This window comes from Emys orbicularis, chromosome 5 (genome assembly GCF_028017835.1).
Source record: "Emys orbicularis isolate rEmyOrb1 chromosome 5, rEmyOrb1.hap1, whole genome shotgun sequence".
Taxonomy (NCBI): Eukaryota; Metazoa; Chordata; order Testudines; family Emydidae; genus Emys; species Emys orbicularis.
Window position 1 is genome coordinate 71,227,227 of NC_088687.1, and position 12,792 is coordinate 71,240,018.

The window sequence follows — 12,792 nt, forward strand, 5'->3', positions numbered from 1 at the left end:
AATGAACAGAACAGGTAATCATCAAGTAATCCATCCCATCGCCCATTCCCAGCTTCTGGCAACAGAGGTGAGGGACACCATCCCTGCCCATCCTGGCTAATAGCCATTGATAGACCTATTCTCCATGAATTTAGCTAGTTCTTTTTTGAACCCTGTTATAGTCTTGGCCTTCACAACTCCTCTGACAGAGTTCCACAGGTTGACTGTCTGTTGTGTGAAGAAATACTTCCTTTTGTTTGTTTTAAATCTGCTGCCTATTAATTTCATTTGGTGACCCCTAGTTCTTGTGTTATGAGAAGGAGTAAATAACACTTCCTTATTTGCTTTCTCCACACCAGTCATCCTTGGTAGATGAATCCAAACGAAAGTCCAGGGCTCATTTCATGGATTTTCCATTATCCTTGAAAAATGAATGTCACTTTATAGTTGTTGCCCTATACTGGACTGCTTTATTTTTGCTCATATAGTAGTAGAATTAAAAATTGATAGAGAACTATAATGACTAGTAGAATTAAAAATTGATAGAGACCTTTAGGTCAGGCTTACCAAAGTCCTGGCTGGGATGATTTGGTTGGGGATTGGTCCTGCTTTGAGCAGGGGGTTGGACTAGATGACCTCCTGAGGTCCCCTCCAACCATAGGCGTGTGCAGCCCATTTCATTAGGATGTGCACCCAGGGAGCCCCGCCCTAGCCCCACCCCTGCCCTGCCATAGTCCCGCCCCCATCCACTCCCTCCTACTTCCTGCCCCCTGACTTCCCCCCTCAGAACCTCCAACCCCCCCTGCTCCTTGTCCCCTGACTAACCCCTCCTGGGACCCCTGCCCCTAACTGCCCCCCAGAACTCTACTCCCTACCTAAGCCTCCCTGCTCCTTGTCCCCTGACTGCCCCCCTAGGACTCTACCCCCTACCTGTCCCCTGGCTGCCCCGACCCTTATCCACGCACACACACCCGCCCCCAGACAGACCCCCGGGACTCCCATGCCTATCCAACTGCTCCCCACCCCCTGACAGGACCCCAGAACTCCCGACCCATACAATCCCCCCACTCCCTGCCTTCCCCAACCCCTCTCCACACTCCTCCCTCCTGACAGAACTCCTGACTCATACCACACACACTCCAGCTCCTTGTCCCCTGACCACCGCCTCCAGAGGACCCCCCCCACTAACTGCCCCCCCAGGACCCTCCTTGCTTCCTGTCCCCTGACTGCCCCCCTACCCCCTATCCACCCCCACCCCCTGAGAGACCCCAGGACTCCCATGCCCCATCCAACACGCCCCCCCACTCCCTGACTGCCCCCTCCAGAGACCCCCCGCCCCCAGGATCCCACCTCCTATCCAACCCACCCTGTCCCCTGACTGCCCCCAGCCCTTATCCAACCACCCTGGCCCCGTACCCCTTACCATGACATGAGGCTCCTAGCCTCCCCGCGGAGCCAAACACTGCCCCGTGGGAGCGCACAGCCCCGGCCCCCAGAGCGCTGCACGCGCGGCAGCATGGCTCCAGGGGAGCGACGAGCATGTCTGCCTCACCACGGAGCCAAACGCTGCCCCGCAGGAGTGCGCAGCCCCGGCCCCCAGAGCGCTGCGCGCGTGGCAGCATGGCTCCAGGGGAGGGGCCGGCGGCTTGCTGCATTCGGCCGGGCGCTCCGGCCCCGGAGCGCAGACCCTACAATTTGCCGCGCTGGGGAGTGGAGCCATTTGCCCACCCCTGCATTAGGGTGTGCCCGGGCACACCCGGCACATCCCATGTGCACGCCTATGCTTCCAACCCTGATATTCTATGATTCTATTCTATGACTTCTATCATACCCCCCCCCAAACACACACTTTAGTTGTCTCTTTTCCAAGCTGAAAAGTTCCAGTGTTATTAATCTCTCCTCGTATGGAAGCTGTTCCATGCCCCTAATAATTTTTGTTTCCCTTTTTTTAACCTTTTCCAATTCCAATATCTCTTTTTGAGATGGGGTGACCACATCTGCATGCAGTATTCAAGACGTGGGTGTATCAACATATGATAAACTGTACACATATCAAACCCAAACACTCAAGGAGGCGTAGTTTCTTTCTACGCCCTTGAAATATTACTATGCTCTTCAAAGCACTGTTGATTGACTGACATACTCAGTTTGCTCCCCTTTTACTCAGCTTATCTACTTTCAATACAGTGGTGATCAGCAACTCAGTTTCCCTTTGCAGGCAGAGTAATTTAAGACTGACACCTTAAAGAACCCAGAATTACACTCTAAGCTGGGGTAGGATTTCATTAGAATCTGTGTGGTATTGAATTAATGGTGCCCTTTTTAATACCAATTTGTGCACATGCTACTAAGACATCCACACTCCACAATCAGATCTTGAAAGAAAGGTTAGAAAAATCAATGATATTAGTGCAGGTCATCCCCTGCCACTATATTCAAATTAAAAACAAGAAAATGTTACTTAAAAAGAAAATGGATCTGCTCTTCAGCTTCCTTGGTCTTAGGAGCATAAAAATCAGAAACTACATTTAAGGGACTAGATGATATTGGTTCTGCCTTATTCCGTACAGCTGGCTTCCTTGGGGGCAGTTGGCTGGTCAGGCACACATGTGATGGTCTGGGTATGGTCCTTCCTTATGTTTACCCCCAGGAGAAACAAGAACATCAACCACTTTCCTTGGTATTGCAACAACCCAAAAGGAACACATTACTTCTGCATTTACATTGACCTTTAAGGCTGCGATTCCATCAACCCATGCTGCCTCCCAGGAAATCTTCCAAGTGAGCCAAGGTATCACAGCGTTCACACCGCACCAGCGTAGTCCAATCCTGATAACCTTTGGTCTGTTTTCGATGCTCTCCCACAACTGGAAGTTCTTTTGTCCTAGGCCACAAGCATGTGCTTGATTTCAAAATAGAGGGACCAACCTCAACACATGATGACTCCACAAAACTGCTTCAACACAGAGGAGGCAGTTAACGGTTCAAGGGTGCAGCTGATTCCTAATCCAATAAGGCCAAGGAAATGACTATGGCCTATAGAAAATGGTCATTGTTTCTACTTCACTCACATGTCTGTTCACTGCATTGTGCTTATCTACCCTACAAAATTAAGTTGACTTTATCTAATTCGACCTCAAGCCTCCGAATTAAGTGCGTGGCCACACCATGCTCATTGTCTCGGCGTAAAGGACCTGATCGTGTAGACACGTACATTAACAGGTTGAATTAAGGCGGCTTCCTTCGACCTAACTTTTTAGTGTAGACCAGGCCTCAGTGTGTTCTGAAAACACCTCTTCAGGGATCCTTACTATAGCAAAGAATTAGTTAAGTCAAGCTATCAGTTCCCTAAGTAAAAAGTTTCCTTTACTTTTGACAGTCTAGGAACAGGACTGTTTTTAAAATGCTGTTAATCTAAATCCCATTTCAAATAAAGCAAATTGAAGTTGATACACACTAGGCCACTACTAGAGACTCATCTGCCTTAGAGGAAAAACTGGTTCCAGAAACAAAAATTTGCCATAGTGCAAACAAGGCAAGACAGATAATCCCAGAACGTACTCTGGGTTGGGCCTGTTTGGAAATTCAGAGACGTGTTCTGTGAACATGAGTAGCTAGGACCCAAATAAATACCCATTAAACTCAGTGAGGGTACTGGTTGGGTCTCCAAATATTGCAAAAAACTCAAATTCAATGGGAAAAATTTAAATGACAATTATGCAATATATGTGCCTATTTGAAATATGTTTTAGGCAACCATGATATGATGAAAACATGAACAAAACTCACAGAACAATCACCACAACATCTCTCTCTAAAACACACTGCCACCAATAACTCATTCATTTATTAAACAAAACCAACTCCCCTATTCTCCAATTGACAATTTCAGCCCCCAATCATGCTCCTCCCCCTCTAAGGCTTAATTAAAAGGACGTCTTGCAGCATGCTTAGAAGTCTCATGAACTCAGGCTATTTTGGAGTAAGTTGGGGAGCCATTTCCAAAGATGAGAAAGAAAACATTTCACAGAAAACACATTCTATTATCAGCCCTCTGTCTTTTAAATCAAAGGGGATCAAGCTCGAGTGCCCTCATTTATCACTACTATGATGGTGTGTCAATGGGAGAGATGGTCTCTCAAGCAGACATGTCTCAAGCCATTTAGTATTTTACAGGTCAAAACCACCACTTTAAATCCACCCAGAAAGCAATAGGCAGCCTGCTCAGATCACTGGGAGCTTATATATGCAGTACTCTCTCAGAAGCATCACTTAATAAGCAGGCTGCTGCAAAGCGCACTGACTTTAGTCAGGCCAGGATTTCACCCTATATGTATCTAATTTCGGTGTGTAATACAGTCCCTTTAAAGACCTGCACAGCTAAAATGGGGGAAAGAGGCTTGAGAAACCCCAGGCAAAGTTTTAAAATAATGGCTCCTTGCTCCCCATAATCATCTCCCTTCGCCTGCCCAACGGGTGGCACAGCATTCATGGACAGAAGGCCGCTTTCATTCTAAAGCTGTCTGGCACCTTGCAGATCTAATCAACTCTCCCACCTGTTAAAATCAGGTGGCACTGTTTGCTACAAATAATTATGAAACAAACCAGTCGTTTTTATAGGGATGCTCACTAGTGACTTACGGTTTTTCTTAGTATTTCTAATGCAAAATCATTTTTTGAATTTATATTTCAATCAGATGCTATCACCTTGAGCTGAAACTTGTCATGCAAAGTTGCAGAATCTAGGGGAAAACATCATTTCTACTCAGTCAAAATTCAGTTTGCCTTGTTGAGTTTACTGTATGTGTACTGCATATTAAAAATAGCTTGCTATGGTTTGGGGGGATTTTTTTAGAATTAAGAAATGAAATTTAACAATTAGACAGTGATCAAATTTCTACTGGGATTTAATCAAAAAAGTCATAGTTACTGTAACTATCAGTTAAACAATGTATGCCTATTGTTTATGTAAGTGCATACAATAAAAATAGTCTGATATGTATTTTCTCCTAGAAACACCTTACAATACCCCCTACCCCCATTCTACCTCAATTATTGTATATAGCTCTCTTCCTCACCTATATTCCTCATTCCATAGCAACTTTCTCATCTCCCACCCACCTCACAAACTCAGACTTTAGATGATCAGGATGGTCCCTTCTGGCCGTAGTGTGGGCACAGAACTTCACCCATCCACTCCTGCAATACACCCATAACCGTTGGCTGAGTTACTTAAGACCTTAAATCATGATTTAAAAAACTTCAAGTTACAGAGAATCCACCATTTACACTAGTTTAAATCTGCAAGTGACCCATGCACCATGCTGCAGAGGAAGGCAAAAAATCCCAGGGTTTCTGCCAATCTGACCTGGGAGAAAATTCCTTCCTAGCCCCTAATATGGCAATCAGTTAGACCCTGAGCACTCACCAGTCAGATACCTAGCAAAGAATTCATATGATTGTCTCTCAACTTCAACTCTCAATTACAAAATGATTTTTATCACAAAAACTTAATTTGAAATTAACAAACTCACAAATACACATTATGGAAGAAGCTTTTTTTTAAAAAAAATAAGCACATCCCTCCATGTTGTCATATCATCTCTTCCCCTTTAAGTCTCCTCTCTTTCTATCCATCTCTTGTGTGTAACTCTCATTAAAGTCTCTTCACTGTGAATATTCTATTGTAGCTATCAGGAAAGAAGTCCCAGTCTCTGAAGTGCTCTGTTTTAGCAATTCAAAAAGCAAAAGTTACAGTCACTCTCACTCTCCTACTAGCATGCTTTGGAGCAAAATACAAGAACTGGATTAGATGGACAAGGGAATATGCAGTTGTCTAGTCCTTGGTTTCATACAGGAAGTTTAAGGGGAGAAAATGTCTAATGGCTGGACTGTTTTGTTTGCTGCACCTCACTCAAATTATCAAAAACTGATCACCGTACTAAAGCATTCTCACAACTCACTTCCATCCACGCCACCCTCAACCTCTCTAAGGACTGTTCTTGCAAACTAAAGAAGGGACTCCCCTACATTAAAGGCTTTCTATACTACAATATACTGGTCAAGCTTGTCAGAGTCCTTTGACGACAGAAAGCATCAAGAGGGCTTAACTGTCAATAACTTTTAAAGTGATTTCCCAAGTCTGAACAATGGCAAGATAGCTCCCCAAACACTTTTATCCAGCAATCTTCACAAACCTGACTCTCAGTGGTTGCCCCTAGGGTTCCATTTGGCTTTCTCACCATGATTGCAGAGAGATGCTGTGGAGCATGCTCAGTGCAGGTGGAATGTTCAAAATATTCAGCAGCAAGCCACTGGCAAGATCTACTGAGCATAATTAAGACTACGAATATTGATTCTCAATTGCTTATAACTCAGCCAAATCTGAATAGATTTTTACAAGGACAGCTAAAGCATCTAACTAACTCTAGACCCGTCCTTCTTCCAAGTTCCTTTGCAAATCATGGAAGTGTTTGACCTCTATAAAAGTTATAATTATAAAAAATAAAAAAGAACCCTTGACAATTTTTTATAATGGGAAGTGTTAAACAACTTACATAGGTTACTACTACCCTCCTGTTGTTTTCTCCCAAAATAATTGGTACAATAATTGTGGAAATAGTAATTGCAAGGCTACCTTTCCCATTATGGTCCTGTTTTAAATCTACCACAGTAACACCAAAAAGACTTCACAAATTCATGGAGGTTTAGATTTATTATTTTTAAACAGGAATATTATACATTTTAAAGCATTTACAATCGTAATACATTTTTAATGGGATAATTTCTTACCTTGATCAAATGGTTTACCTGGACTCCATGTGCGGAAATAATCATCCTGGAAGGGGAAAAACAGCCTACATTTAACATGACATAAGAAATCAATGCATACATACAAAAAAGGAATGCAAAATACAGAAGATATATATACAAACCTCTACTTCCTGCAAGGGGCAAGCAATAAAAAAAAAAAAAAGTTATAGTTATCGAAACAGAACACACTATTGCTTGGAACAGAAAGCAAGCATACAATAGAATTCACATACCATTTCAAGCATTAACTAAAACAGAAGTACTTATACTATGTTGTACACTATTATGAAAAGCAAGAAAATAGAACAGCCATGTGCAGGTTTTACTACTGCTTATTATAAAATGTTACAGTAATTGTTATGTGAATCTAAAATCTTTTTCTATAATGTTAAACAAGCATATTGAATAAAATAAACCAGAATATGCTAGCTTTTGACAAGTTCATTATTAATGTAAGTTCTCAAGTTATCATGAATAGAAAAGTAGTCTATAACATAACTAAACATTTTAGAATTATATAGGAGTTGTACTTAGAGATATTTTTCTCCAACATACAGTTAATCAACGATGGAAAGAATATACCAATCACTCAACCACTCCATTTTCATTTAACAAATAATCGGCCTAACCACTAAGACTGACTCCTGATTAAATCATATTTGTATTTGCCTATGTGCATGACAGCGAAAACTAATATTCAAACATCTTTATTGTAAGACTAAGATATTTAGTAATAAATAACAAATTTACAACTGTAGTAGGAAAAGAGCCTGAGACATAAGCCCTTGTATCAGAGGTCTGGTATGAGGCAGAACCTGCTTACAGAATTTGGCAAGAACAGGGCTGATATTGCAAAAATACACATTTCTAAGAAGTGCTAGTCACAGAGAACTCACGCAAACATCCCGATATTAAGTGGTACCACAACATCCCAATATCAAGGATGGTACAAAAATGTTCCCCAAGAATAACAGAAACACACTGACCCCTCCTAAAAGGTAAGGTCAGGATGACAGTACACAATAAACATGTTTTAATTAAACCAACATGTACAAGGTAATGGGCAATAATTAACCACATTAGGGGGCAGTAACTAACTATGTTAGGGGGGCAGTACTAACTTGTTTGTATCAGGGTATAAAGATGTATTTCAGAGAAAGTATTTTTGTTTGGCCTAGGGAGAAACAGAAAGTTCCGCCATTCACTGAGCTGGTTCATTATTACAGGCACACATGTATTAGCAGTCCGGTAAAGTCTGCGAAATACTAGTACTGTGCTTCGTCGACAATAAATCTGTCTAGGTGATTGTCCCTTAACGATTCTTGTGGTTATTGGGCCGTTTGCTTGAGGTCTGCCATGCCAGCTGTTTGCCCAGGGCTGGGGCGGCACACAGAGGAAACACACACATGCAGCCAAACATCTAACCACAACAACAATACATACCAATAGCTTAATTCTTTGATGTACCCACTGACACTAGAGATACAAGACAAAGATTGGGAAAACTGACGGAATCTTAGAAATATATTCAATTCAACCTCATGCCTTTTCTAGAATAATCTCTTAAACAGATTTTACTGGACATCAGAACATCTACATAAAGTTTATTTACTATGATTAATTAACCGTTGGATAAATTGCTAACCAGCAACTCTATTCCACTTTAAAAACAAAAAAAAACCACCCCCCCCCCCCACACACACACACACACATCAAAAAACTTGGCCAGATCTTTTCATGACACTAGAAATAAAGACGTGCCTTTCCCCAAAAATTTCTATGCTGAGATCTTCTAGCAAACACCAAGCAATGGATACTGAAATCTCAAATAGAGGCAAAAAGTATAATACAACTGTCCATATGTTCATGATAAGTTAAAGAGTTAACTTTAAGGGAGAAAATATATTTGCATAGGTGAGGAAATAGAGAAAAATACACTAAAATTTGGTTTCACACAGATGCAAACAAGTGGTTGTAGAATAACAGGTCTTTGATTCATGGTGTTATTAATAAAACTTATTTTTACAATACGTTTGTAACACATACACTGAGTTCACGATCGTATGCTGAGCCACACCAACCTTGGAATGGAAAAGAAAAAAGAACAGAACCTTAAAGTGGGAAGCACTCCTCTACTCTAATGTTGATGGTTGTGACTGTTGTACAAGTTAACAATCTCTGCACTGCGGAATACTTATGTTTGCATGCCTTTGTTCTACTCTTGGGGGAAAAAATACAGCAATATAAAATGGGAGAAAATAAAACAATGTTAGAAAAGTTTATGAAAGCTGAACAGAAATGATAAATGATTGTTGTTTTTCTGGTTGTATTCCTCCTTATCAAAGTGTGAATTCTCTATTTTCTGTCTATATAATGTCATTATAACAGGTGAAGGAGTACTCAAATGTAAATGATGACCAATGAATCAGATGAACAGAGGAATACATATAACAAACTTTAAGTACATCATTTCTGTGATGAACTTGTAACATATCAGCCTGGTGAGATTGCAACTTAGTTTCCCTTCAATTCTTGCACAGAAAACTTGGACCACTGAAGTCAATGGGAGTTTTGCCAATGAATTCAGTGAGGCCAGAATTTCATCCTTAGTATTGCATCTTGCAGTTTACTCAATAAGTCTCTGATCAGAGACACATGGGTGGGCCTTTGTGCTGTGCCACATTAACATCAATATGTTCACCTGTGTGGAGCAGGGCCTAGGATATTAGGAAAGTTCCAGAAGTCAAAAGTAATTTTGTAGGTAATGTTACATTGAAAGAAAAATCTGAATAAGGTACTAAAATCCAAGGGCTAAAAATTAGTCTTTTCTGATTTAAAATTGCTGTGGGGCTATATATGTGTTTACATGTATATATTTTACATATACACATATATATACACACATCACACACACACAGTAACAATGGTTTGTGTGTGTTCAAAGCATTTTTTTATTTTTTTTATTTCTATAGTCTTCAAAGGGAAGTTATTTAAAAAAATTAAACTTTATCACTTATTTTCTGTATCTGCATTTTGTGAGCTATGATAAGACACAGCATTGACAAAAATAAATAAATAAAAAGTTTTTAAAAAAATCCTCCTTCCTTTTCCGAAATGCCTAAAATATTTACACCATTTTATGGACAATACACTGACTGTCAGATCTGTTTTTTAAAGTAAGAAATAAGATACTTTGCATTCTGCAAACACAAATATGTGAGTTACCGTATTTGCTATTGCTTTCATTCATATACAATGTACATTATTCACAGTTGACTTTTGGGGATGGGAAGAGAAGACATGTTCTCAGTCTGTATATCTGAAATTCTGTATGGCTAATTTAATCATTATAAAAGCAAAAAAAAAGTTTGATGAAAGTGCTCATAAAAGCAACACAAAACATACTACTACTGGCATTTTTATTTCTTTATTTTTTCTCTACACACAGCTTTACACCTGAAGGAATAAATGACACATGGTAGACTAACTGGTATTTATTTTTTTATGAATCTCCACTTGATTATAATACATTTCATAGATAATTTGATTTGATTCAGATAATATTTTTATTACCAAGATGCTGAAAAACTAGAATGATTATAATTAAGAAAATGCTCTATTCTGAAAAAGCAGACAAATGTAAGCACTTATGATAGCTTCTTGTATGTTAACATTAACACCCAACTATTTCCCTAGCACATGGAACACTTATGTTAATCTAGAGAAATAGCAAAATACCCAAAGTTATATCAAGTCAACCATCTCAATCATACAACTGAAAGAATGCAGATTGCCTATGCTTTTCTTTACAGTAAGTAGTAGTACAGCAATTGCAACTATACTAAATAATTAAGGAAGGGCATTTGTGCCAAAACATACCTCATAAGTAGAAAACTTGTAAAAAGTTAACTTGTTAGTCAAAAATCCCTCGCCCGCACCACTTCCCGCCACCCCCATTTGCCTGGGATGGCGAACCGCAGCCAGTGGGAGCCGCGATCGGCCGAACCTGCCGACGCGGCAGGTAAAAAAACTGGCCCGGCCCGCCAGGGTGCTTACCCTGGCGAGCCGCGTGCCACAGGTTGCCGACCCCTACTGTATCTTCATCTAATTTCATTCTTGGTTGTCTTGTTCTTGTCCCTACATACCCTGAGCACATACAGATGCAAGGTGAGGTCAATTCTGAAATATGTCTGAGATTGCATTGTTTTTCCATCAAACATCTAGAGGATGTGTGTGTTCACAGTGACATTCTCATTGTTCTCATTGAAATTAAAAGTGCCACATCCACAATTCTTTCAAATCCCACATACTTAAGATGAGATACACTATCCATACAAGAGACAAGAATAATAGAATATCAGGGTTGCAAGGGACCTCAGGAGGTCATCTAGTCCAACCCCCTGCTCAAAGCAGGACCAATCCCTAGACAGTTTTTTGCCGCAGATCCCTAAATGGCCCCCTCAAGGATTGAACTCACAACCCTGGGTTTAGTAGGCCAATGCTCAAACCACTGAGCTATCCCTCCCCTTTACTACCCATACAGTAACTCCTCACTTAACATCCTCCCGCTTAACGTTGTTTCGAAGTTACGTCACTGCTCCATTAGGGAACCTGCTCGTTTAAAGTTGTGCAATGCTCCCTTATAACATCGATTGGCTGACTTTACAAGGGAGCACTGCACAAGTTCCTCTTCTCCACCTACTCCCCCTCCCTCCCAAACAGATGTTTGGTGGTGCTTAGGACTTTCTGGGAGGGAGGGAGCGAGCAAACGAGCGGGGAAGCTGCCCCCCGCCCCCAGGCAGGCAGGGCCACCCGGAACTCAGGGGCTTTAGGGGCTGCAGGGCCCTGGGGCCCTGGCCTGCAGCTCTAAAGCCCCTTTCGGAATGCGTCCCTGCGAGCACGGGCCGGAGGACTCAGGAGGAGCAGGGGCAGCCGCGCAGCAGCGGCCGGAGAGAAGTGGCACTTTGAATGTCTTTTCTTCCAATGTTAATGATAATTGGGAATTGTTTAGGAACACTTTCTAGAAGCCCAAAAAGCAACAATCCTACAATTGAGGAAGGAGGACATATTGGTTTAAAAAAATGCCATAATTTTTTTAGAGGGAAGTGAAGGCAGCTATAAAAAAAAAAATAATAATAATAATAATATATACTAAATTGAAGAAAGGCAAAGTTGATAGTAGTGAATACAAATCAGAAGGTAGGAATTGTAGGAAGTTGATAAGGGAAGCAAAGGGACACAAGGAGACATCTGCGACAAAGTTAAGGACAAGAAGAAGGATTTTTAAAAAACATTAGGAACAAAAATAATCCTGACAAGGGTTTTGGTCCATTACTAAATGGAAATGGTAGAATCATCAATAATATTGCACAAACTTGCATCCAATAAATGTAAGAAAGCCAGCTGAGGAGCTTGCTGGACCATTAATATTGACTTTTAATAAATCTTGGAACATGGGGAAGTTCCAGAAGACACAGGAAAAAAAGGTAATGTTGTGCCAAGATTTAAAAAGGGTTAATGGGATGACTAGAGTAATTATACACTTATCAGTTTGACATTGATATCAGGCAAGATAATGAGGAGGCTGATATGGGACTCAAAGAATTAAAGGAGGGGAACATAATTAATGCTAATCTACATGGGTTTATGGAAAATAAATCCTGTCAGACTAACTTGATAGATATATTTATATAAATATAAAGGGGGTTTGTCTTAGTTTTATTACTGATAAACTCAAATGTATATATCTAAGATTACATCAGGGGGTACTCTATCCTGAGAAACCGGGACTCTGAAAAAGATTTGGGGATCATGATGGATAGTCAGCTGAACATGAGCTCCCAGATTCACAGAAACGTAGGACTGGAAGGGACCTCAGTAGGTCATCTAGTCAAGTCCCCAGCACTGAGGCAGGACTAGACCATCCCTGAAAAGTGTTTGTCTAATCTGTTCTTGAAACCTCCAATGACAGATTCCACAACCTCCCTAAGTAATTTGTTC

The 12,792-nt window shown here is 41.0% G+C and overlaps 1 protein-coding gene across 4 annotated transcripts in view; it reads right to left on the reverse strand.

Annotated features, from left to right (window-relative positions):
- The window catches only part of SPOCK3 (SPARC (osteonectin), cwcv and kazal like domains proteoglycan 3), a 402,955-nt gene that overhangs the window by 250,170 nt on the left and 139,993 nt on the right, over positions 1–12,792 (reverse strand). For 2 of the 4 annotated variants that reach the window (XM_065405132.1, XM_065405131.1), the window contains exon 2: positions 6,772–6,817. The exons of 1 other annotated variant lie outside the window; for it this stretch is intronic. In XM_065405132.1, the coding sequence (XP_065261204.1) occupies positions 6,772–6,817 (46 nt within the window). Of the gene's footprint in view, positions 1–6,771; positions 6,818–6,914; positions 6,924–12,792 lie in introns of all 4 variants that reach the window. One more of the 4 variants, XM_065405130.1, reaches the window with a different exon arrangement.